The sequence below is a fragment of the Cryptomeria japonica genome, chromosome 3, assembly GCF_030272615.1.
Source record: "Cryptomeria japonica chromosome 3, Sugi_1.0, whole genome shotgun sequence".
NCBI lineage: Eukaryota > Viridiplantae > Streptophyta > Pinopsida > Cupressales > Cupressaceae > Cryptomeria > Cryptomeria japonica.
Window position 1 is genome coordinate 313,138,028 of NC_081407.1, and position 24,805 is coordinate 313,162,832.

The following is a 24,805-nucleotide window of genomic DNA, read 5'->3' on the forward strand; positions in this document are numbered from 1 at the left end:
CTTTCCAGGTTGCAAAATAGCAGTTTCCGGAGCAGTTTCAGGGGCAGAATCAGGACAGTGGCGCCCGCGCCCCCGTCCCGAACATTTTCAGTCAGATTTTAACTCCGGGTACGCATTTACATTCTTGTCTTGTCCTTGTGTTTACAGCTTTCCATTATTTAAGTTCAATTCTGCAATCTCGTTATTAGTCCATACTTGCACTTTGGGGTTAGGGATTGAACTTGCATCATTTCATCTTTCAATTGCAACAAAGGAATAGAAATCCTAATAGGTTGCCCATGGCTCTCTCTTCCACAAAAAGAAGTATCCAATTGTGTGATACCTCTAGGCTCTTTCGTATTCCACAAGTGTGTGGTTGAAAGTGAGATTAGGGCATGTTTGCTTAGTGTCACTTTTTCTCCTACACAGGGGTTTTGAAGAATTTGTGGAAGATCAACATTGGCACACACCTTGAAGGGTGGTGGAGTAGTGGAGGAGAGTGTTTTGGATTAGATGGGGGATAAAATGTAGATTTTGGGAAATGACGACCCAAAATAGAAGAAGGGGATGATGGAGTTGGGATGGTGGATTTCGGGACATAAGGACCCAAAATGGATTTTGAAGATGAAGGAGTGTTAGATGGAGGATTGGGGGATTTATGAATGGATGGAGCTTTTGGATTAGCAAGTTTGGATGCCAATTTTGATTTTACTTTGGGATGCATTGCTTCTTTGGGAATCCACATAGTTTTTGATTTTTTCTTTCGGAACATATTTTTGTTTTGAGCATGTCGTTTGGAGGGGACATGTTGATCCTTTGATTTTTGTGGATTTTGAGCTTTATGCTTTTTAGATTGGGCATCCAAATTGCTTCCAATAGAAATGGGATGGGTGCATGAGGATGAAGGATTGATGGATTTTATGGATGAGATGGTGGAAAGAGAGTGTTGGGAGGAATTCAAGGATGTGTGCCTTTGTTGATCTTGCTTAGGGATTATATAAGGTGATGGGATGGTGGATGGAGGGATGTAAGGACCCAATATTGATAGAAGGGATGGAGGATTGAGCATCGAAACATAGGGGCCCAAAATGGATGGAAGGAATGAAGCGTTTAACTTTGGAACATAGGGTCCAAAAATGGATGCGGAAGATGAGGGATAATGGGATTTTGATTTGTATGAGGAAAATTTGGATTTAGGAGGAACAGAGGATGTACCAACATTTTGAGCATTATCTTGAGGACCCTTATTATTTCAGAAACAAGATGCAAGTCCATTTTGAGGGGGATGAGATGTGGAAGGAAGATTAGGATCTTTAGATGGATTGGGATCATGACATGGAGTTGAAGGGATACTTTGATCTTGACTAGGGAGGGTATCATGAGATGGAGTGGGAGGGGTGATTGGATCATGAGATGGAGGAGGATCATACGATGGAGGGAGAGGGTTGGATAGAGGAATCATATGCTCATGAGAGGAAGTGGAGGAGATGGGATCATTAGATGGAGTGGAGGGAGATGCATCATGAGATGGAGAGGTTTCTATGCTAGCATGCTTTGGAACAAGATTTTGGCATGTTGGGAGTTGTGGGGATTGTGTGATGGAGGAAGATATGGAAGCTTTGATGTGAGTAGATGGGGAAATGGGAGTATCATGAAGTGTGGGGGCTTGGGATTTGTTTTGAGGTGGAGGTGATTGGGGTGGATGGAGGACTTGAGGAGACTTGGCCGCTTTTCTTTGAGGTGAGGATTTTGTCTCCTTTGCTAGCATGTCTTGGATAAGATTATGGATGATGGATTTGGAGGACATGGATAATATGGATTTTGGAGGATTGGGATTAGATGGAGAATTGGGATTGGATGGGGGATTGGGATTAGATGGAGGATTGGGATTGGATGGAGGATTAGGATTGGGATTGGATGGAGGATTAGGATAATGGATTGGGGAATTAGGATTAATGATTGGAGGACTATGGAGTAAAGGATTTGGATGGGGAGTAGAGGTAATTAATTTGTTGTGAAAGGATGGGGGTTGAGATATAGATGGGAGGGGAGATGGAGGTATACTTATTGGATTAGAGGAGTAGGTGGATGAGGGATAATATGGAGATATGGATGTGGAATAAGATGGATTTCCCTTGTCGAAGGTAGAGGAAGGATAAGAGATATGGTATAGATTGGGATTGGGTATAATATGTTGGGATGAGATGGATGAAGGTATGATAGGCGAGTGGGAGATTATGGGACTAACTTGGTAGGAAGATTCTTGAACTTCCATGAGCATCTTCTCCTACCAAGCTTTGAAATTTTGGGTAGTCATGTTGAGAGTGAAGGATTAGATTGGAATTGGATGAATATGTTTTGGAGGGGAACGATTATGAAGATGATGTTAAATGAAGATGGGGATTAGGACTTGGCTTGGAATGATGATGGATTAGATTTGGATTGGATTTGATTTGATTGGATTACTCCTTGGATTAGGACTTGATTGGATTTGGAGGATGAATTGGATTTGATTGAATTATTCCTTGGATTAGGACTTGGTTTGATTGGTTGGTTGATTGATTGAATGGATTGGATTGGTCCTTAGATTAGGACTTGGTTTGATTGGTCCTTGGATTAGGACTTGATTTGATTGGATTGGTTGATTGATTGGATTGAATTGGATTAAATTGGATTAAATTGGATTGGATTGGATTGGATTGGATTGAATTGGATTGGATTGGATTAGTCCTTGGATTAGGACTTGGTTTGGTTGGATTAGATTTGATTTGGATTGGAATTGGATTAGGACTTGATTAGATTTGGATTAGATTAGATTGGTTGATTGGTTGGATTGGATAAGTGGATTAGGAAGATGGATGGATTTGGTTGATTGGAATTTTGGAGATTTGATTGGATTAGAGGAAGAATGAATATTAGTTGAGGAAGGATGATTGTTTGAATGGATAAAAGTGGATTGGGGATTGGATAATTTCTTGGATAGATAGAAATCGATTAAAGATTTGATGATGACAAGATAGAATTTGGAAAGAGGGAGGATTGATTGGTTGTGGAGGATGGACTTGGCAAGAGATGTCAAGTAAAGAAAACACAATGGTCAAGAAAAGTTAGACTCAAAAGACACTCATGTGCATTCACAACATATCCTACGACGAGAAAAGACAATAGTTAATGGATCCCAATTGGTTTCCCAGCTACGCTTACCCAGAGCGGACACTTAGATGCTTGACCCCACTGGATCCCCTCCACGACACTCACTTCTCCGGGGCAGCCAAGCATCAATTCCCATGAAAACTCCTCATGGCGAATTTTGTGTCTCTACTAAGGGCCGTAAAAATATGGGCGGCTTCGGAGGTCCGACCTCCTGCACCAATGACTAGAAGGTTTTGGCCACTATGCACAAGGTGTTTAGTATGGCTTTCCATTAGGAGCTAGCCTTCGCAGTTGCACAAGTGCAATTGAGGCCTATAGCCCAACAAAGCACCAAGAACTCAGTAGTCATGCAAGCGTGATTGAGATCTCTAGGATCCTACTAAGCACCCAATGTGAGAGTGAACTCTCATATAGCCTCAACCATTGACCCTTTCGTAGTCAATGGCCTATTTATTATAGTGAGTTGGGAACCCCAAGTCTGGGTGTACTCACTTGGGTTGTTCCCCTCTTACCTTCTCAAAGAGCAAGTTGGGAGGACAGGCCCGCTAAGGGTAAGCATGCAATCAAACAAGAAAAGGTTCGAGGGTCAAGATTTCTGATTGTCTATGCAGACAAGAGCATACTCTCCTACCTCTACATTTTCCTCAAACACAAAAAGCAAGAGTTCTTTTACCCCTAATTAAAATCTAGGTGCCTAAAATAAAAAGATTAAGAAAAGCACAATGTTTGGTTGGATTTCCTTAAGCAACCTACAAAAAAGTGGATTAGTAGTTTGAAAATGAAGTCTTCAACAAGCATCCTACAAAAGACAAAAGAATGACAAATATATATATATATATATATATATATATATATATATATATCCTTGCGGTCGCGCTGATTAGCAAACAATCGCGCTATTGCGCGAGCGGTCGCGCTAACAGATAGATTATTAATATATAAATAGACAGATAACAGAAAAAGAAAAATTACAGCCGCGTTGATGCATGAGCACTCGTGTCAGTACAACTAGAGTTAGCGCCCCAACAAAATTCAAATTTAAATTTTTCACAAAAACGCTCACGCTAATTGCAAAGCGGTCGCGCTGAAGCGACAACTGAAAAGAAATAGAAGTGAGAAGATAGAAGAATGCAGAAGAGGAAGAATGAGGAGGAGATAGAAGAATTTTCGCGACGGTCACGTTGAAGCACTGTGAGCTGCCAATTTTTTTTTGAAATTTTCTGCAGTCGTGTCGAACCCGAGACAGTCGCGCTGATCTAGAAATGGTCGCGCCAATGCGCATGCGCTCGCACTGAAGCATGAATCCTGTGAGAAACCTTCACAAAAAATTTAATTTTTTGTTAAATTTGGGACGTGGGTCCCACCGAGCGTGCGAAAATGAAGAGGGGAAAAACCAGCAAGGTGGAATCAAGTGGTTAGTGCACAAACAAAATGTTAAAAGATATTAAAACATGAAACATGCATAAAACCACATAAAAACATAAAGACAAAGCTTATACCTTGCTATTTTTACCTCTCCCTCAGATTGAGCTTGATGAAGTGGATGATGAAGATGCACCCTTGATGCTCCATTTGATGTGTTGCTTGCTTGATTTGGATGTGGATTGCTCTCCAAGTGCTCAACAAGATAAGTGGATTATTGGATTGGATTTGAGTGATGGATAGGAGGATTTGGATTAGAAGATTAAGGATGCATGAATTTGATAGAGGATTATGAAGAGGATGAGAGAAGAAATAGGCAGCATGGTCATGCATGAGAAGTGGATGATTTGTGAGGAGAATAGGCTCCAATTTATAGATTGGATGAGGCCAATGGAGGGCCAAGATTGATTTGATTATGAAGGGTTAAGATTGATTTTAGATAGAAGGCATGGATCAAGGGTGCCTTGGGAAAATAAACAGGAATATAAAATTCCTTGGGAAAAAGGGGGGAGAAATTTGAATTTCAAATATGAGGAATTAAAAATTCTAAAATAAGGATGCATTGAGGGATTAAAAAAAAATTGAATTTCTTTGAGAGACTCAATGTTGATGTGACATGAGTGGGAATTAAAAATTGAGGGATAATGATAAGCATGATTATGAGATCTTCTAGAAGGATTAATTAGGCTAATGAGATTAGGAAAAGTGATTTGTAGGAATCACATGACTAAGTTAATTAATTAGAATTAATCAACTGAGTGGGTTTAGAGGAAATAAGTATTGGAGGGGACTTTTAGAGGAACAGGGGAATAATTAATTTATTTGATAAATTAATTATTGGACAATAGTGACAGGATTAATTAAATTAGATTTAATTGATTATAAGAGGAATAAAGATAACACAATTAAAGTCAATTAATTATGTTGAGAGGCTTAAATTAATTAAATATTACTTTTAGGTGTCTACACGTGCAAGTGGCTAATGCACATGCATTAGGTGTGTCACTAAGTGAGTACATATGCCTCAACTAGATGGAGTGAGACAAAATGCTCAAAGTTCGTAAGTGGATACTTAAGCAATGCGAATGGGACTATTTCTAGATATGCTAATAGCTAACTAGTTTGATAAAGTCACTATTTTCACGAACATATATAACCCTTGATTTTTCAACATAAGGGAAATGACCAATTTCTAGTGATGATAGGTGAAGGATGTTAAAGGCTTAATGGTTTTTTTGAACTCCATGCTTAGTAGATTTTGTTGCAAACTTGATGTGTTGAAAGAAATTTTGAAAGAGAAATGTGGAAGTGTTCAGTGACACAACTTATGGAAGTGCACAATGGCACAACTCAATACACCCCCCCTTTTTACAATATTTGTTGACCCCCCCTAGATTTTGACACTTTTATAAATTAGTGCTTTTTACAATGAAAATAGACTTAGCGGATAGAAAATTTTAAAATATGAACTTTTAAAAAAGACGACACTTGATTTCGTGCTACTAATCAAAAGTTATTACAATTTCATATTCTCGCTAAATAGGCCTATTTTAATTACAGGAGCACTAATTGATTAAAAAATGCACAATGGTGAGTTCCATCCTATGCATGTAACCACTTGTTGGAATTGTTTCTGAATAAGCTTTCCAATGACTATAAGTTTTTCAAATGCTGCCTCTATGAACCAAAATTATAACAAAATGAAAATCTGATGCCCTTACAAATACTAGAGTATTCCAAGAAAATAACCTGTCTTTTTACCAGCATTGTTTAACAAAATAAAAATTACCCCCTTCCACCTCACAAACTCCAGATTAGCATGTCTTAGCAATAAAAGAACCACTAACAATTAGGTGTGAGAAAATAATATGCATTTTAGTTTGATAAATGTGTGGCGCAATGCATAAAGGATAGACTTAGTCTTCAAGCAAATAACTAGTGAAGTTGCCTCAAATGGAGGAGATCAGTTCTTGTTTGCCAAGATTTGGCCTCCCTTCAAATGCTACGCAACAAATGCTAAATTTCCTTTAAGCAAGTTCTTGTAGAGCTGAAGTATATGTGGCGTTGCTAAATGTAGAGGCCGCCTTTACAATGCAAAATGGCTATCATACAACTACAGGCTGCAGATTAGCTGAATTGATTTAATAATAGTGGATTGTATAAATAGGCAATCAAGAGAAACTATTTTTAAATATGTGTGACAATTATGAACAAATTTGACAAGTGTATAGACGAGTGTCATAGGTGTATGTAAGAGGTGTGTCAGTAGGTGAGTACACATGTCTCAACCACATCAGGTGAGACAAATATCTAAATATCTTCTAAGTAAACTTAAATCAATGTGAATAGGACTATCTCTAGGCATGCTATAGGCTAATTAGTTTGATAAAGTCACCATTTACACCAACACTACTTAAATTTGATAGATAAGGGTTTCCCTCCATGTGTCACCTTAGTGATAGGAATAGTCTTTTTGCATGCTGGCACTTCCTCTCTTGTAGTGTATCAAACCATACCATGTGGCATAGTGATGGTCCCTCTATACTTGTGGCCCAATCTATTGATTTTTGAACATGCTCTTTAGTCCATTAATCACAACCATATAGAAGGCTCCTATTTGATGGAAACTAAATTAGCCTTGATGGTAATGTAATGAGTGTATATGTTTTGTTATGTAACATTTGCTAACTATGTGATGTTGGGGCCTACACCATGTATGATGGAAACACCCTAAAAACATTTAAATACTTTACTAATATATCTAATCTAATTAGCTAAATATGTTATTCCCAACATTACTAAAAATTTCTATTGTAAATATGGAAGAATAGCATTATATATCATGCATGGAGCTAGATATGACCATTGTTGACATGACTACACTTTTTAGGAACTTGGAAAGATATTGTAAGCCTTAATGGTAGTGGGTGAGGCATCTAAATATAAATGACTACATGTCAAAGCTACTTTATCCCTAGGGTTTTCCTCATGTTCAAGTACCTTTTTTCATTGGTACATTGCTTTGAGTTATATTCATGATATGTTAACATCAAGGTACAAAATGTATATGCTAAGTAATTTATTTCAAAAGTACTCTTTAAACAATAAATTAAATGGCCAAGATGTGAATATTAATACTTCCTATCTTTTTATTGGTACATTATATTGAGATAAACAGTTGATATGTCAACATCAATGCATAGATTGTATAAGTAAAGTTAATATATCAAAAATATTTATGAAACAATTAATTAAATGACCAACTACGAATATTAATATCGACACTCTTATTACTAGAAAGTTAGAATAGTTATGGATTCTTAATGTAGGGTTCTCTCATCAAACCTAATGTAGTCTTTGTGATTATTCTACTCGACATAGATTGAAAAACTTTTTCAATTATTAAAATGTAAAAAATATATTCTTGTTAATTGGTTTTTTGAATATTGATATTGTCATTCTTATTAGTTGGCAATTATTTAGTCTGGCAATCTTTTTGTTGTTAGTTGCCTTTGATGGTAGATACCCTCTTTAGTATAGTTGAACACTTTGGTTAGTCCTTGATTGAAATTAATTCTTGTTTGCTTGCCTTTATTGATATATTTGTTTGATAGAATACTTAATAAGATATTTTCATTTCTATTATTAAAGAGTAGATTATTGATAGATTCTTTATACATAATTTTTTTATTACAATTAATTACTTTCTTTTTAATCATTGAATTCTCCAGTTTTATAATTATATTATCAATAGATTGATTTACATAAACAACTAAAACATGAACAATAATAGATAAATTGTATAAACTCTTGAATTATTAATACAACAAAAATATTTATCAAACAATTAACTAAATGAAAGAAAGTGTTAAGGTCAATACTAAACACATAATTTAATACTCTTTATAATTATTTTATTTTATTTATAATTGATTTTATTAGTAAGTTGATATGTTTAATTTTTATTTATTTATTTTTATCAATAAAGATTATAGCCGACACATAAGTATATTATTAATACACAGAGTATACAACAAAATAAAGTAGTTCAAACTCTGAAGGAGAAAACCAGAGAATACACAAAATGTCTAGAAAAATGTTTAAAATTATTTGTTAGTGTTCACAAAATATACATAAATAAACATTTTTAACTTATCAATATATTAAAAATATTTATCAAATAATTAAATAAATGATTACAAATATTAATAGTCAATGTTGTTTTTAAAAAATTAAATGATATTAACAAGTCTTTTAAATATATTGCTTTTTTTTTGTCTTCAAACATGTATTACCGTAGTTAAAACACAAAACAAAATGAAAAATAGTAACTAATATATTCTATTTTCTCTATTACAAATAGATAAGATAAATTTACAATAATAAATTATAATGTTTGTATGATGGTGCCTATCAATATCAAATTAAATTGTTACTAAATAATCTGACGAGTACTGCCTCACGTTCTCCTCTGTCTCGGTACTAAAACGCCCAATAATGTCTTCCACCTAAACTAAACGAGATTTATGTGCTACATAATAGTCCTTTTAAGTAACGAGATGACTATCTATATATACACGAGATATATAAGTGGCTTAAAAAAATTAGATTTTTTTTTAAAAAAAATATTATTATTTTTAGTTAAATAATGAATAATTATTTTAGATTTTTTTTAAAAAAATATCATATTATTTTTAGTTAAATAATGAATAATTATTTTAGATTTTATTTTTATTAAAAATATAAAGAGTTTTTTTTTTTTCGGTTTTTTTGAATAAAAGGTCGAAGCTGATATATAATTTATTAAAATAAAAAGATTATACCTTCATTCTGTGTAGGTGCTGGTAGGAAAGAATGGAGGAAAGAAAACCTCCGGCCTAGTCCAGATCTTATTGAAGATCGGAAAAAGAAAAAATAATATATAAACAAGCAAAAAGGAAAAATTGCATACAACTCCCAAAAGTGCTAAAGGAAGCAAAAAGACAATGTAGCATGGCTAGAGACTCATAAATAGTGAGAGTGAAAAAATATAAAGAGTTGTTATAATTTTAATATTTAAAATTTATTTTTAATTATTGAATAAGTAATATTTTAAAATGATATTTTGACAATATAAACTATCTAATTGGAAACATCATGATGTGGCTATATTTTTCTTTACCAAAATACATTAATTGTATGTAATATTAAATTATCATCATTACTTATCTATTTTTTAAATAATATTTACTTTATTAATATAATAATATAATATTTTGTAGATCATTTCCTCATCTTTTTTAACAATTTTTTTTGTTGAAGCTACTTTGTGATCGCACTATGAATATAATATATTATAACACGAGAATGATCCCACCACACTTGAGTCAATTAGTACCATTAGATACATAATTAACCATTAAAAACATTTAATTTTTTAAAAGATATGTTTTATGTCTTATGCTAACAAACTTGCAGAATATATTGGTAAGATAATTTAATTTTATCTTATAGATATCAACATACTTAGGAAACCATTAAGATTATAATTAACTTAAAAAATATATATAATCATTTTTAAGATGTGAAACACAATTAAAATGAAAAGTATAGTATTATTATTTACTAACAATTAATTGATAAAAATGGAGTAAATTGTTATCTCTTAAGAATCACAAGATTTTGATTTTTTGATAATGATATTTATGCAATTTATTATGTGCCTAAAGAATTACTAATATGTGTTAAATGTTCTCCTCTTTTGTATTAGCAAGTATTAGTACATGCTACTTTATCCGTTATAGAATAAAATTGTGTAAAACCCTAGATTATATATTTCAAATAAGAAAGGCATTTGGCATAATAAATTGGGGTTTTATAATTTGTTAAAAATTGTATTAATGCATTTTAATAGTTTTTAAGCAAATGAAGAAAAAATAGCATGCACAAGAAAATGTGAAAATTGTAGAATTTTTACCTTTTCAGATAAAAAATGAATTTCCAATATGAAAGTGTACTATAGCTTAGAAAATTTTGTTGAAGAGTTGGCCCATCAATAAGAACATCGTGCCAATTAAAGGGCTCAAGCTTCAAAGGTAGAAGAAATCCCATATCCATAATGAAGCATCTTATGCATGAGTACAAAACTATAAAAGGTAAAAAAGGTTTTATTGTTGACCACAAAACGAACAACTTAGATAATTAGAAAGGCCAAGATGTATTAAATAAATGTCAATAGGACTACCCTAGTATACTAGACACTAGGTGAATTGAGAAACTTTGAGCTCCATAAAAGCTTTCTAAACTATTTGAAAGCACTTAGCCCAAATAAAATTAGGTGGTTGATCAACATTCAATTTTTATACTATGGGAGGGTGAGGTGAGAGTCACCTATATCCTTTCTTTAAAGTGTAGTCATATAAATGAGTATTAATGTCATTTCCAAACAAAGGAACGCAACCAATCAAGAGACTAGGGAAAGGCTTGCTTGTAGAACTATGTCTTATTCCATTGGATTGATCTACTTGAAGCCTTTATTTTCATCTTTAATGAGCATAAGGAGCTATCAACAAAATGCACATTGACCAATTATTGAGAGGCAATTGTAAAGAGGAATATTCCTTTAACCGATATTGTGAAAACGGTGTTGACAATAAATAGTCAAATCCTTTAATATTCAACATAGAATGAGGGTGGAGGAGGACAACCTTGCCCTATAGAAGGAAACAGACCAAACCACTTAGATTGAACACCATTAATGGTAAGGTAAGTAGAAGCATCTGATTTTTTTTTAATGACTAGATGAAGGTGGTTCAATACTCTTTAACACTATTCAATTTTGTCAGAGATTTTTTTAAAGTCAGTTTTAATTAAGAGAGCTTATTGATTGAATTTGTGTACCCATTCCTTACCTCTTCATATTATGATAACATTGTAAAAAATATACCCACTTTGAATAAATCCAATTTATTCAAGAAAAATTAAGATTTTTTTGAAAAAATGACAGTTCTATAAAAAAATGTCAGCTTATTTTCACAAATAAACAAATTATATTTTTTTTCCTACATTAAAAAAGAAAGATAAAATATATACCCATATAACAAATTTGAGGTTAACGAATAACTGTTTACAAGTTCAGCTCTATCGATTTTGCTGTTGTGATGGAAGGTGGGTGAGTGAATTTAATGGTGCAGCTCTACAGGTCTTAAAACAGGGTCCTACGCACAAAGCCAATGTTATTCTCATGTTTCAGGTGGTCCAAAGAAAAACCAAAATGATTAAAATCTTCAAATGTAAAGTCCTTTCTCTAAAATTTGGAGGAGCTATTTTTTATTTTTGTTTACATGAGTATTGAATATATTTCTAAGATTTTTGATGAGGTAAAATTGAATGATATCTGAATGCTGTTTCTGGTTTTGATTGTGAGTGTTTTTTGCATCAATGTTTCGGATCACACTCCTTGATCCATCATCAGTATATCCTTATGCTCTCCACCATCCTGATGACGGATCACTGAGTGTGATCCGAAAATATTGATGCAAAAAACACTCATGTAATTAGATCCAGAAGCAGCATTCAGATAGCTCACATGGATTGTAGAAATCTACTAACTTTAAAATTAAATCATCCTGAATGAACATACCAGAAATCAAGTTTTGGAGTATGAGACTCAGACATTATAAGATATGAAGCCATGATCGTGCCTATATTTCCAGTCCTTAACTTTCAGCTGATGAAATTTCAATCTAAAACTCATATTCTCAAATCAAACAACAAAACAATCTTATGAAAAAAAAAAGAAAATAAAAAAACGATAAGAAAAACCAAATGCAAATTAAGATAACAGAAGATCTAAGAGATTTGATTTTATCCTGAAAATGCAGTGAACATAGCAAAGTACTTTTACTATTTTCTCTGCTTCTTACATTTTTATTTATAAATGAAGATCTCATGTTCTCTGCTTCTTACAACTTTATTTATAAATGAAGATCTCATGAAATCATCCTCATTGTTGACTTAAACACAACATTTCAATTGCTCAAACTATCACCCCTGACAACTAATAATTCCCCAAACAGTGGACCAACCAACCTTATTTTTACAAATGTTTAAAGAAGTCTCTAAACCAGTAAGATAACAGAAGATCCAAGAGACAGTATTTTTATTTTATCATTGAAAATAGTGTAAATAGAGACTGAAAAGCAAAGTCCTTTTGCTATTTTCTCTGCTTCTTACAACTTTATTTATAAATAAAAATCTTATGGAATCATACTCATTGTTGGAGGACTTGAACACAGCACTTCAAGTGCTCAAATGATCATCCCTGACAACAAATAATTCCCCAAACAGTGGACCAACCAAAATTATCTTTAGAAATATTTAAAGAAGTCTCCAAACCAGTAATTTGAAGCTAGTAACCTCACCTAGGAGCTATATAGATCATGATCAAACCTTCTTAATACTGAATGGAATACAACCTGCACAAGGGCCATGGATTTTCCTGGACTTGCTTTTAATCTTCTTAATCTTGTTATACATCTTTTGCTCACCTGGTGAGCTGAAGAAGGAAGGAGGAGGGCTGAGAGGCACATTTAAAAAACCATGTTGCTCATGATCAGTCTTGGGCTTCCCTGGCTGTGCTTCCCATTGGAATGGAACTCCTTCACCCACATTCACATTTGATCTGTAGTACACTCTAGAGGAGTACCCATATGGATCTTCCCTCCCAAAATCACTGTTGAGAAAGAACCTGTTGTCCAAATCCAGGATTCTTCTACTGTCCACATCATTCGCTCGTGAAGACAAATAAGAGGCACAGGTTCGAACCGAGGCTTGTCTGCTTAGTGTCGAGTTTTCTAGAGGGTCTTTTCTACGCAAGAAAGCCCCTGCAGAAAGGCTCTGACCCATTGTAGAAGAGCACAAGAAATGTGCTGGACAACATACTTCATATATTGGAGGAGGCGTGGTAGATTGGCAATCATAAAGCTACTTTATCAAGGTCATTAGCAGAGGGGTATTTGGAGACTGGTAATGTACTAGTATGGATGATTTTCAAAAATAGGAGTAGGATATTTGGAGATGTCAATTTTTTTTAATATGATTTAATAATTTCCAAAAAATATTATGACATAGAACTTTGACATGATATGAATGTAATATGGAAGCATTCACAAGACATGTGAACTGTTTAATGATTAACTTGAACCAGAGGCCTAAAAAAACATGGTTTCATCGAATTCTATGATTGTAGGGTTTAAAATTTTGAAAACAGATGTAAACAAATGATTGCCATGATTTGCAATCCTAGGGTTGGACAACTTTTGGAGTCTTTTGGAAGTGTTTCACTCTTCTAGGGCAGCTTCAATGCTTCCTGAGTGGATACATGATGGAAAATAATGTTTTTGTTTTGTTTTTAACCTTTTTACTTGGCACTTGCATTTTCCTAGAGGAGACGCCTAGGAGACGTGAAAGTGAGGTCTCCGGTCCAAAACAAAGTCTCTAGATGCGTGAAAAGAATCCGAAATGCGTTTCACTCTCTAAGACGCATCTCGGGGGGTGGAGACGCGTCTCCCAGTTACAAAGTGTTTTATTCATTAACTGCTGCAAAGACAGATTTTTATCCCTTCTGACATAGAGAATTCAACATGAATCGCCTATAATAGATGTTAATGTTAAATTCTTTGAGATGGAATGAGAAAAAACTAGGAACTTTAGTTCTATGTTTTCATAAATAAATGAACATCAATAGAGAATGTTGCATGTAGAGAATAGATAGGATGTTTTTTTATCTTCTCTAAACAAGGTGATCTAGGTAAGATAAATCATTATGAAGTTGTCATTCTTTAAGCATCTGAAGGGAGAAATTGATTGAACTTGGAGGCTCTTGCAAAAGATAAGAGCCCGACAGTTTCAAAAAAAGAAAGAGGTTGTATACTCATTCCAAATGTCTACATGAGATTTGAGAAGCTATAACTGGATTCAGGGAAATGTCTTTTATGTAACTTCTTGTTTTTGTTTGTATGTTTATGATCCATTATCTTTTGAGATTTTTGCTTTTATTTCTAGTTGTTGAACTCCATACTTCATCAAAATAGGTTTCTTATATATTTTAATCAAGACACTCTCTATTTTTTAACATTCCATTAAATAAGGGCGTGGGATCTTTCAAAACTCATACATCACATAATAACAAAAAAACCAATACCAAAACAAAATTATAACAGAATCGAAGGAATGCCCTAACTCTTATTACAAAGCCATATTATTAACACAAATTATTGCATAAATGATCAAATTAAATAAGAAATTAAGTGTGTTACAGTTCTATTAAATTTAAACAGTTCTGTAAAGTTATTACAGATCAAATGTAGCTCCTAGGTGAGGTTGCTGAGGTTCAAATTAATGATTGGAGACTTCTTTAAATATTGCATATCGTGGTAATTAATATTGATTGGTCCCCTGTTTAGGGAATTAATAGTTGTCAGGGGTGATCTGTTAAGCACTTGAAATGATGTGTTTAAGTCCTCCAACAACGAGGATGTTTGGACATAAGATCTTCATTTATAAATAAAGTTCTAAGTAGCAGCAAAAGCACTTTGCTTTTCAGTCTCTATGTTCAATGATAAAAATACATCTTCTGTTATATAGGCTCGTAAGGGTGGTACTAGAGGATTAGTAACGACAGATCAAAAATGGATTTACAGCTGATGAATTTTCATAATCAGTTTGGCTAGCATCCTCCCTCTTGAACAGCTGGAAATTAAGTTTAAATATGATGTAAATCAGATCTCTGCAACAACATTAAATAGATACATTCAAAATACAGTACAACCAACATATAGATATGATGTGGCTAGCATAGCACCCTCACAATTCTACATAAATCACTCCAAACCCATCTGAAATTTCATTGAGATCACACCAAAATGATTGGCATCATTAAAAATTTCAAAATTTCATCCAATGAATTCATTCTTCAATACCAAACTGTAAAAAACTTCTTTAGACTTTTGAATGAAATCACCGAGAGTTTTTTTTTCTGTTTTTTTTTTCTCTCAAACCAATAATTTTGAGAGGGTTTTCATCAAATGTTATTGGTTTTAATCTTTCATAAATTTGGAGAAGAGCATAAGTTTTCCTGGTATGCAGATCGGATGAAAATAACCATTTTAAAAAATATAATAATTTATATTTTCCTCATACAAACCTTTCTTGAGAGCAAATATTATTTTTCACAAGCTAAGATTCTCAAGCGTATGCATCCAACTTGAAACACAACTTAACCTTTTTTTAACAAGCTATTATTGTTAGACTCAATGACAGCCCCAAAGACACTGAGAGGGGGGGGTCAATTAGTGTCTAACCGGTTAGCAAAATATTTAAACTTATTAAGAACTTTGTATCCCAAAACAGTACCGGTAAATAAGAATTAATGCAACAAATAAGAATAATAGAGACAGCATAGAGAACACACCATAACACAAGATATTTAACGAGGAAACCCGGTGGGGGAAAAACCTCGGTGGGATTTGTGACCCACAATATTCACTCACTGGCCAATGAATAATATTACTTACAATGAGGGGCTGCACATGCAGGAAGGCTAGCAATCTAGAGCTCACTGTTCAACTACAAAATAGAAGTCTCACTAACTTACAAAATGGATTATCAAAATCCAATACAATGTACTGCTTCAAATCAGCATCAACTATGCTAGGTTCAGTACCGGTTTAATCTCAGCCTATAACCAAAACCTTCACTGTCAACTATATCACCTTATACAAAACATCATCTATCCTCTCTCTCTCTCTCATACATCAAAATGACCAATAAGATCTTATACATATATGAGTCTTTTACAATATGTCATGTCGGCTCTTACAAGAGATAACTACATTATAAAACAATAAACAAAAGTTTATTCCATGTCGGCTTGAGTGTCGGTATGCATTGTTGCCCCTGTCGGTGAAGTGCCTGTCGGTGTATGTAGAAGTTTATTGCCGGTGCCGATAACTATCGGTGGGTTGACAAATGATTGCTAGTTGGTTGCCATCAATGACAACATCAACTATTCTCATAAGAGTGTAGAATGCCAACAATCTCCCCCTTTGGCATTGATGACAACACTCATGAGAAAAATCCAAAAACTGTTCCAAAAACTGAAGTCCAAAAACTTTCCAAAAAGATGTGCTTCCCCTGAGCAAATGATCTCCTCTGAATAAGCAATTTTTCTCTCCACTACTCACCCTTTGACATCAATGACAAAGGTTGTCAAAAATAGTCAAACGAGTGCAAAAATTTCACCTCAAAGTCTGTAACCGGTTGGTTACAATCTGAAAAATATCTGCCAAAACTAGATTTAGACTCTGCATAAACCTTTTGATGTCATTCAAGGTTGCCTCAATCTGTTGGATCGTGCCGGTGAGATAATGCATGTGATCTTCCGGTGATCGTTCTCCTTGAAGCAATGCCTTAGATATTTCTATTCTCTGAGAAATAAGATTGTCCAACTTGGGACAAAGTTTATTTTTAAGTTCTCGGGCATTAGACCTTATCCTTGCCTTTTCTTTCTCAAGTTTCTCTATTTTTTCCTCAAAACCTGCCATTTCCTGCTCTAAAATTGATATATGTCTGGATGAACCAATTATGTTATCATCTATGTCATCAATTTCTTTCCGTGTTCTACTGATCTCCTTACCTATGTCTTTTGTTAGAAGGTGAGGTTTGCATGTTTCCCTATAAAGCTCTTTGTACTCCAAAATTGTAGAGTTCGGTGTCGGTAATAATGTATTCAGGTGTTCTGTACACTTCTTTATGGTGTCTTCAAAGAATTTGTCCTTGTCTTTTTCAACTCTCTCGTTTATTATGTCCTCATTCACTTTATCAATGGTTATTACATTGTCAGCAATAAATTTGGACAATGTGTCCAATTTACCTAAAGAATCCTTAATATGATCTATGTTACAATTTGGTGCAATCAATTTAAGAATTGGTATAGTGTTATCAATTGCCTTTTAGGCCAATGCATTGCAATCCATTATCTTTTTGATTGAATCCAAAAGTACCTCTATAACATTGGTAGGTCTAAATTCACTTGTTGATGTGCTGGATGTCTGACCAATTGTCTTTATTACCTCTGTGCTTCCATCAGTTGTAACCATTTTACTTGTATTTTCCTCTGGTGGATCACTTTGGGTTTGCATCTCAACTTGCAAGGGTTTCTCAAATTGTTTTGATGTCTCAGACGTGATTGTCGGTTTCTCTGTTCCACTGTGTACCTCTACCTCAGATTGTTTTCCTAAAAGTTCAACTGTCAGTATCTCAGTCTCCGATGGCCCTGTGCTAGCATCTTTACCTTCAGTAGGTTTTCTAGTTTCTGACGGTTTCTCTGTTTGGGTTGGGATCTCAACTTCAACAGTTTCTACCGGTTTCTCTGCCATGTTTCCACTGTCAACATTGTCTTCCTTAACCTCTGAATTATCCTTATCCACAATAATATTTACTTCCTGAGTATCCACATTCATGGTAAAGAGTATCTCAGATTTAGGATTTGTGTCATCATGTGTAACACCTTCAGTTTCAATAACTGGTGGATCATCTGTGTGTATTGGTGCAGTATCCAAAGGTGGCAGTAGATTGTCAGTAATCTTGATGTTTGGAATACCACCAATTTTTCCTTTGCCCTTGTCCTTGTCCTTCTTATACACTTTAAATTTCTTTTTCGGTCGGTTCATTTCCTCTTGTTTTTCCTTCACAAAAAATATATCCCAATTATCTGCAGTTTCATCTGCAATCTGTTTTACTCTTCCTGCCATTAAGATTACTTGTCGGTGCCCTCTGGCAAAAACATATCGATTAGCCTCAAAAATTAATTCATCAATTTCTTCTTTTAAATTAACAGGGTGTACAGCTAGAAGTTTTTCAATTTTCAGCTTCTTGTCTAATTCCATCACCGCTATTCTTTTTGCTTCCAATCTTCTATAAAGTTCATTTGGTAGATCATCCACAACTTCAATTAAAACCTTTTTATATATGTCTAACTGTAGAATAGTACTATTCTCAATGCTTTCCTTGTCAGAATCATTAAATGTATTATACAGTTTGTGTACATTAGCCAAATTTTGATCATCAGTTATCTCATTCAACAAATCATTCAAAGAAGGAGTAAAAGGTTGTTGTTTCTTCTTTGGTGTGAGTTTCTTGGGTGGTCCCCTTACTGCCTATTGTTTCTTTCTCAGATTCCTTGCTCTCTTAGGTGAAGGAGAGGGTACCGGTGAAGTTTTTTTCTTCCTCCTTTCAACTCTTTTAAACTCTGTTGCCTTCTCACTGCCGGTTCCAGAAGATGTGTCAACCGGTGAAATATGTGCCTCTGGTTAAAGTCCTTCAAGATCACTAGCCGATATGCCACTAATGTTCATGACATTTTCATTGATTTCCTTAGCTTTCTTAGAAGCATCTCTAATATATTTTTCTCTTTTATTTCTTTGCTTCAACAAATTTACATCACTTTCAATAGTCTTAGCACTACCAAAGACCTTTTTTGATGGTTCTCTTGGTGCATCCAGTAAAGCTTTGGCATATGTCTTTAAACTGGTAAGATCTACTTCATATCCCATTTCGGTGACCCAGATAGTCCTAGGGAGTACAACCTCCATCCATGTCTCATCTCTTTTGATAAAAAAACATATTTCTTTGTCATATTTGTCCACTACACTCTGTGGTAGCCTTTCTCTAGTTCTCATTTTAGCTTGGAAAGTTTTGAAGTAATCTATTATGTTGTTGTCCCTAGCAGTTCCCATGCCAGTAAAAGCTTCCTATAATTGTTTTCCTACTCGTATATCATATCCAAAGTCTTTGGGTCCTGTACTGGGGATCTCTATAGTGAAATACAACATTAAACATACCAAAAGATTTCCAAAATGGAATGTCCCTTTCTTATCTCCTTTAATCTTTTTCAAATTGTCAATAAGTTCATCTTTTAGCCATTCACACACATCTATCATTTTATTGTTGTTTACCATCTCATAAGCACTGTTTATATAGAGACTAGAAACTGAATTTAGCCTATTAGCATGTGTGGTCTTGTAACCTAGCACCATACTTACGAATCTCACATTGATGTCCTTAATATCATTTACTCTCAGTGAGCTATTGTCAAATGTTGCTCCGGTTAGACTCGTCACTTTGTTGTTGGGAATCTTCTTAGTCTTATCAGGTCTGATGTTGATTGAGGGTAAACCAGTTACTGCCCTAATTTCTTGTCGGGTTATTTTGCAGACAGAATCCAACCATAAGAACTCTCCATGTACTCTACTCAGTACAATTCTTACTACTTCCTCTGGAAATTGAGGGATGTTCAGTATCTCCACAAAACCTAGAGTTTCCACAATTTTATGCTCAGGTTTAACAACACCATTTTCGTCACAAATGACCTTAGTAAACATTTTCATCAATTCTTCATAACCTAGTTCTTCTATATTGCAATGTATATAAATCCTAGGGTCTTCTGCAAATGCTACACATTTAGGAATTTTTGAAAATGCCCCTACAAAGCCATCTTGCTTAGCAATTTCGGGAATTATCTCAAACATGGGTCTAGGGCGTTTCACATTTTCCACAATGGTAGGGTTCGGAATAAACTCGGGAGCAAAAGAAGAAGCCATTGAAAAATACCTTTTACTACTTGAAAATATTTTGAATGCCTGAAGAAATCACTTCGCACCTTCGCCTTGAATGCCTTCGCTCCGTTTTCCTGCTCTCTGCTAATTTGAATGCTTGGTGAGTCAAAAATGAGGGAAACCAACTGATTTATAATAACATTTCTTCCACCAATTGCATTAAATGCTCGCCGTTTAAGTGAAAACTTAACACATCTGTCGGTAAGGAAGAAATCTATCTTCTCACCATCGACCGAGGGTAATCTGTATGATTTTCAACTTGCTGCAATACCCCCAAAGGGTTACTTCTCAATTGGATGAAGAATCTCCTACCGGTGGAGGATTACTCTGTTCTACCGGTATAGAGACAGTTTCATCAACTTTCTGATCTATCTTCCCAATCCATTGTTTTGAAAATTCTTGCTTTACCTCATTTACCTTTTCTTTGTCTTTCAAACTGGATCCTTTATTGTATGCCGGTGTAGTCTTGCTTCTACAAAATTTAGCAATATGTCCAATCTTGTTACAAGCATAACAAGTCACATTATTCCTTTGAATAGCCTTTCCATATCCTACACCGATTTGTGTTTTGCATTGATTAGATAAATGTCCATATCTTCCACAAACATAGCATTTCACATTCATTCTGAAATTTTCTGAATTATGACCAACTTTGTTGCATTTGAAACATTGTCCGGTGGGTGCATTAATATTCTGATTATTTCAGAATCTACACTAATTTTCTCTATGACCATATTTGTTGCAATTGAAACATTTTCCATTAAACTTATAAGCATTAGGTTGTCTTACTGGTTTGTTATGATCTAGATTGTTTGTAGTACCAGAACTTTCTCCAACTTCAAATCCAAGTCCATTAGTATCTCCATTAGGTTTCTGACTTTACAACATGTCATCAAGCTCCTTTGAATTTTTCTTGAATTTTTCTTTGTGTTTATTTGTAGTAGCCAACTCATTTTCCAAAATTCCCATTTGTCTCATAAGCTCAGTTTTATCATGTTGCATGTGAATCAGATCTGTCTTCAACATATCATTTTCATGACTAAGTCTTAGATTTTCATTTCCAGCATCATTGAGTCTCTTAGTCAAGTCTTCTTCATTCTTCTTCCTGTCTTCAAGATCTTTACATAGTCTCATAGTCATATGTTGCATTTCATTCTTCATATTACTGTTTTCTTGTCTCAATTTGTTTGCAAGTTCTCTAAGAGTTTCTTTTTCATCATCATCTTTCTATATCTTCTCATGAAGTTCTTTTCTTTTATTTTGTGCTATAGCAAAGTTCTCCTGAAGTCCTTTAATGAATTCCTATGCAGTTCTTAGATCATCATCAAGTTTAATATTCTTCAATTTCTCTGCATCATAATCTACAAGAGCTCCTTCCAATTATTTTCTTAAGTTCTCCATCTGTACCAGTGTCAGAATCTTCCTCAAGTTGTTAGGCTTTTGAAAATAGAGGGCCATGCTCTAATACCAATTGTTAGAATCAATGACAGTCCCAAAGACACTAAGGGGGGGGGGGGGGGGGGGGGGGTGGGGGGGTGAATCATTGTCTAACCGGTTAGCAGAATATTTAAACTTATTAAGAACTTTTTATCCCAAAACAGTGTACCGGTAAATAAGAATTAATGCAACAAATAAGAATAACAGAGACAGCATAGAGATCAGACCATAACACAAGATATTTATAGAGGAAGCTCGGTGTGGGAAAAACCTCGGTGGGATTTGTGACCCACAATATTCACTCACTAGCCAATGAATAAATATTACTTACAATGAGGGGCCTGCACATGCAGGAAGGCTAGCAGCCTAGAGCTCACTGCTCAACTACAAAATAAAAGTCTCACTGACTTACAAAATGGATTATCAAAATCCAATACAATGTACTGCTTCAGATCAGCATCAACTATGCCAGGTTCAGCCTATAACCAAAACCTTCGTTGTCAACTATATCACCTTATAGAAAATATCATCTATCCTCTCTCTCTCTCTCTCTCATACATCAAAATGACCAATAAGATCTTATACATATATGAGTCTTTTACAATATGCCATGTCGGCTCTTACAAGAGATAATTACATTATAAAACAATAAACAAAAGTTTATTCCATGTCGGCTTGAGTGTCGGTATGCATTGTTGCCGCTGCCAGTGAAGTATCTGCCAGTGTATGTAGAAGTCTATTGCTGGTGTCGGTAACTGTCGGTGGGTTGCTAGATGATTGCCAGTTGATTGCCATCAATGACAACATCAACTATTCTCATAAAAGTGTAGAATGCCAACAATTATGCTAAGTTGACTCTTTAATATTTTTCAACATCAGACAATTTAAGTGAATAACTAATTAATAACTCAATAACTAACCCAAGTTGCAGAAAGTACCCAATTGATATAATGATGCAATTTTGACCATACCAAAGTAAACCTGACATCATTGGATGATGAATTGAAGCAACTAGAAATAGTTTGCTCCTCCAAGAAGTTTTTAAAGCTCCCAAAAGGTCAAAAATCATTTTTGAAAGCATTAAGAAACTCCTTATAACCAATTGAACTCATTGCTAACAACAAAAATCTTTGCAAGACTCAACTTGTGATCTCCAAAGACTTTGAAGTTTCCCCCTTAACCATCAATTAACGTACAAAAACCTTGGAAAATAGACTAATTGTTCACAACTCCATTATGCTTAAAATGGGGACATTATTGTAAGGTTATAGAGAAATGTAGGGTAAAAGCACAAAGTTGTGTCACATTTTGGGCCAACTAGATAATTTCGGTCGAAGATTTTTCAGTCAAAAAAGTTCTGTTCAGACACGTGGCACCGGAGTGGCACTATTGTTTTTTGTTGAATACGTTTCAGCCGAAACTTATCCGGTTGAAACCCTTTTCTATAAAAACTGGGAAAATTAAAGCCCTCACCATTTAGTAGGTGTTGCTTAACGGATTCAACCGAAACCATCAGTGGGCCTACCAATCTCTCTTCAAAATTCCAAAGTTTTATTTTGCTTCCTTTTTTTTTCTTTTTTTTAATTGTTGTTTAAACAATTGATTTGTATGTTTTATGAAATGTGTATGGGTTGATGTTATGTTTTATGTTAAATGTTTGATGTTACAAGCCACATTGACTCAAAACCCAGATCTATCATTCCAATCACTCTATAAATTTAAAGAACCCCAAAACAATAAGAAAAATATAAAATAAAACACTTACATGACACACAAATAGGTGACATTTTAATCACACAATGTGTGTATTCAAAGTCACTTGTTTCAACATACATATTTAAAGGTGTTCATGCATCATCCGATGCAAGCAACTATGAACATCAAAATAAACAATATCGAAGTAATATATCTATGCCTAAACATCTTATAGACAAAAAACACTCATCACATCAAGCATGATGGTTCTCCTAACAAAATATTTTGAAAGGAGAAGAAACTCTAATTTATCTTTCTTAACAAATCATTTATATATCCTTCAAGGTAGTTCCAAATGAAGATTTTGTACATATTCGATATGTGAATTTTTTATGGAAATCATATGCTAGAAATACCTTATGAATATAAAACACTTGTTTTGTTTTGTTTTTTAGTCAAAACATATAGGAAAGGAATGGATCTCATGTATCATTTAAAGACTCACACATATCAAATCCTTGATGCTTATGTGTATGATAGACCACATGGTATCCCTTAGGCCCATATCAATATACTTTTGAGATGACTAAGAAGATAAAGGAAAATTAGAATTTTTTGTATTTGCTCCTTTTATACTCTTTTGTCCTCATTTTTTTTGGATTCATTATTCTTTCATCATATAAATACATATGATAAAAATAAATAAAAAATAAATCTTGGTGCTCAAATAGTGGTTTTGTGGGTTTTGATATGTATCCAAAGTTAAACATTAATTAATTATAGTACCAAATCATATGAATCTATTTTGAATTTTACCCCTTTAACCTCACACACTTATTTCAAATCTTGATTTATCATAGAAGGAACTATTAATTTATCAAGCTTGGGCTTCACGAGTGAAATATAAAATCTATCTTAAGTAGGAATTATATGGCATAAAAATAGGCATCTCCTTGAGGTCCAATTGTAAAGGTAAACTAGTGCAACTCAAGATATCAATAATATTTCTATTAAACATCTCCAAATAAACTACCAAACCTAGATCTATTATTGTGCCATCCTTATAGGTTTTTCAGGGTCAGAGATCTTCCACTCTATAATGGTCGTAATCTTAGGGTCCACCTTAAACCCTTTAGATGACTGAAGAGGGGAAAAGGAGTGTGAGGTGGATTAGATTTTAAATATGCAAATCAAACATAAAAACACATGAAACCAAAAGGCATAAATCAAATCACATGAAAAGAATGAATAGAGATACATATACCTCACAACCTTTTTACCTTCTCCTTCGGAAGGAGCTTAGATGGAGTTGAAGTGCGCTCAAATACCTCCAATGTGATGTGGATTTGCTCCTAGATTTCTTGATGTAGTTGGCTCTCCAACATTGTGCACAAATGGATAAAATGGATTTTTGAGGGATGAGATGGGTGATATGACTAAGTATGGATGAGGGATGATTTTGG

The 24,805-nt window shown here is 34.2% G+C and overlaps 1 protein-coding gene across 1 annotated transcript; it reads right to left on the minus strand.

The window, feature by feature from the left end:
• Positions 1-12,856: 12,856 nt before the first annotated feature.
• Positions 12,857-13,441, minus strand: LOC131047954 (uncharacterized). Its single transcript, XM_057981767.2, has one exon. The coding sequence runs from the start codon at positions 13,438-13,440 to the stop codon at positions 12,979-12,981; it is 462 nt and encodes a 153-aa protein (XP_057837750.2). The 5' UTR covers position 13,441; the 3' UTR covers positions 12,857-12,978.
• Positions 13,442-24,805: the final 11,364 nt, after the last annotated feature.

Coding starts and splice junctions, on each gene's coding strand:
- LOC131047954 (XM_057981767.2), bottom strand. CDS start 13,440: ATGGGTCAGAGCCTTTCTGCAGGGGCTTTCTTGCGTAGAAAAGACCCT.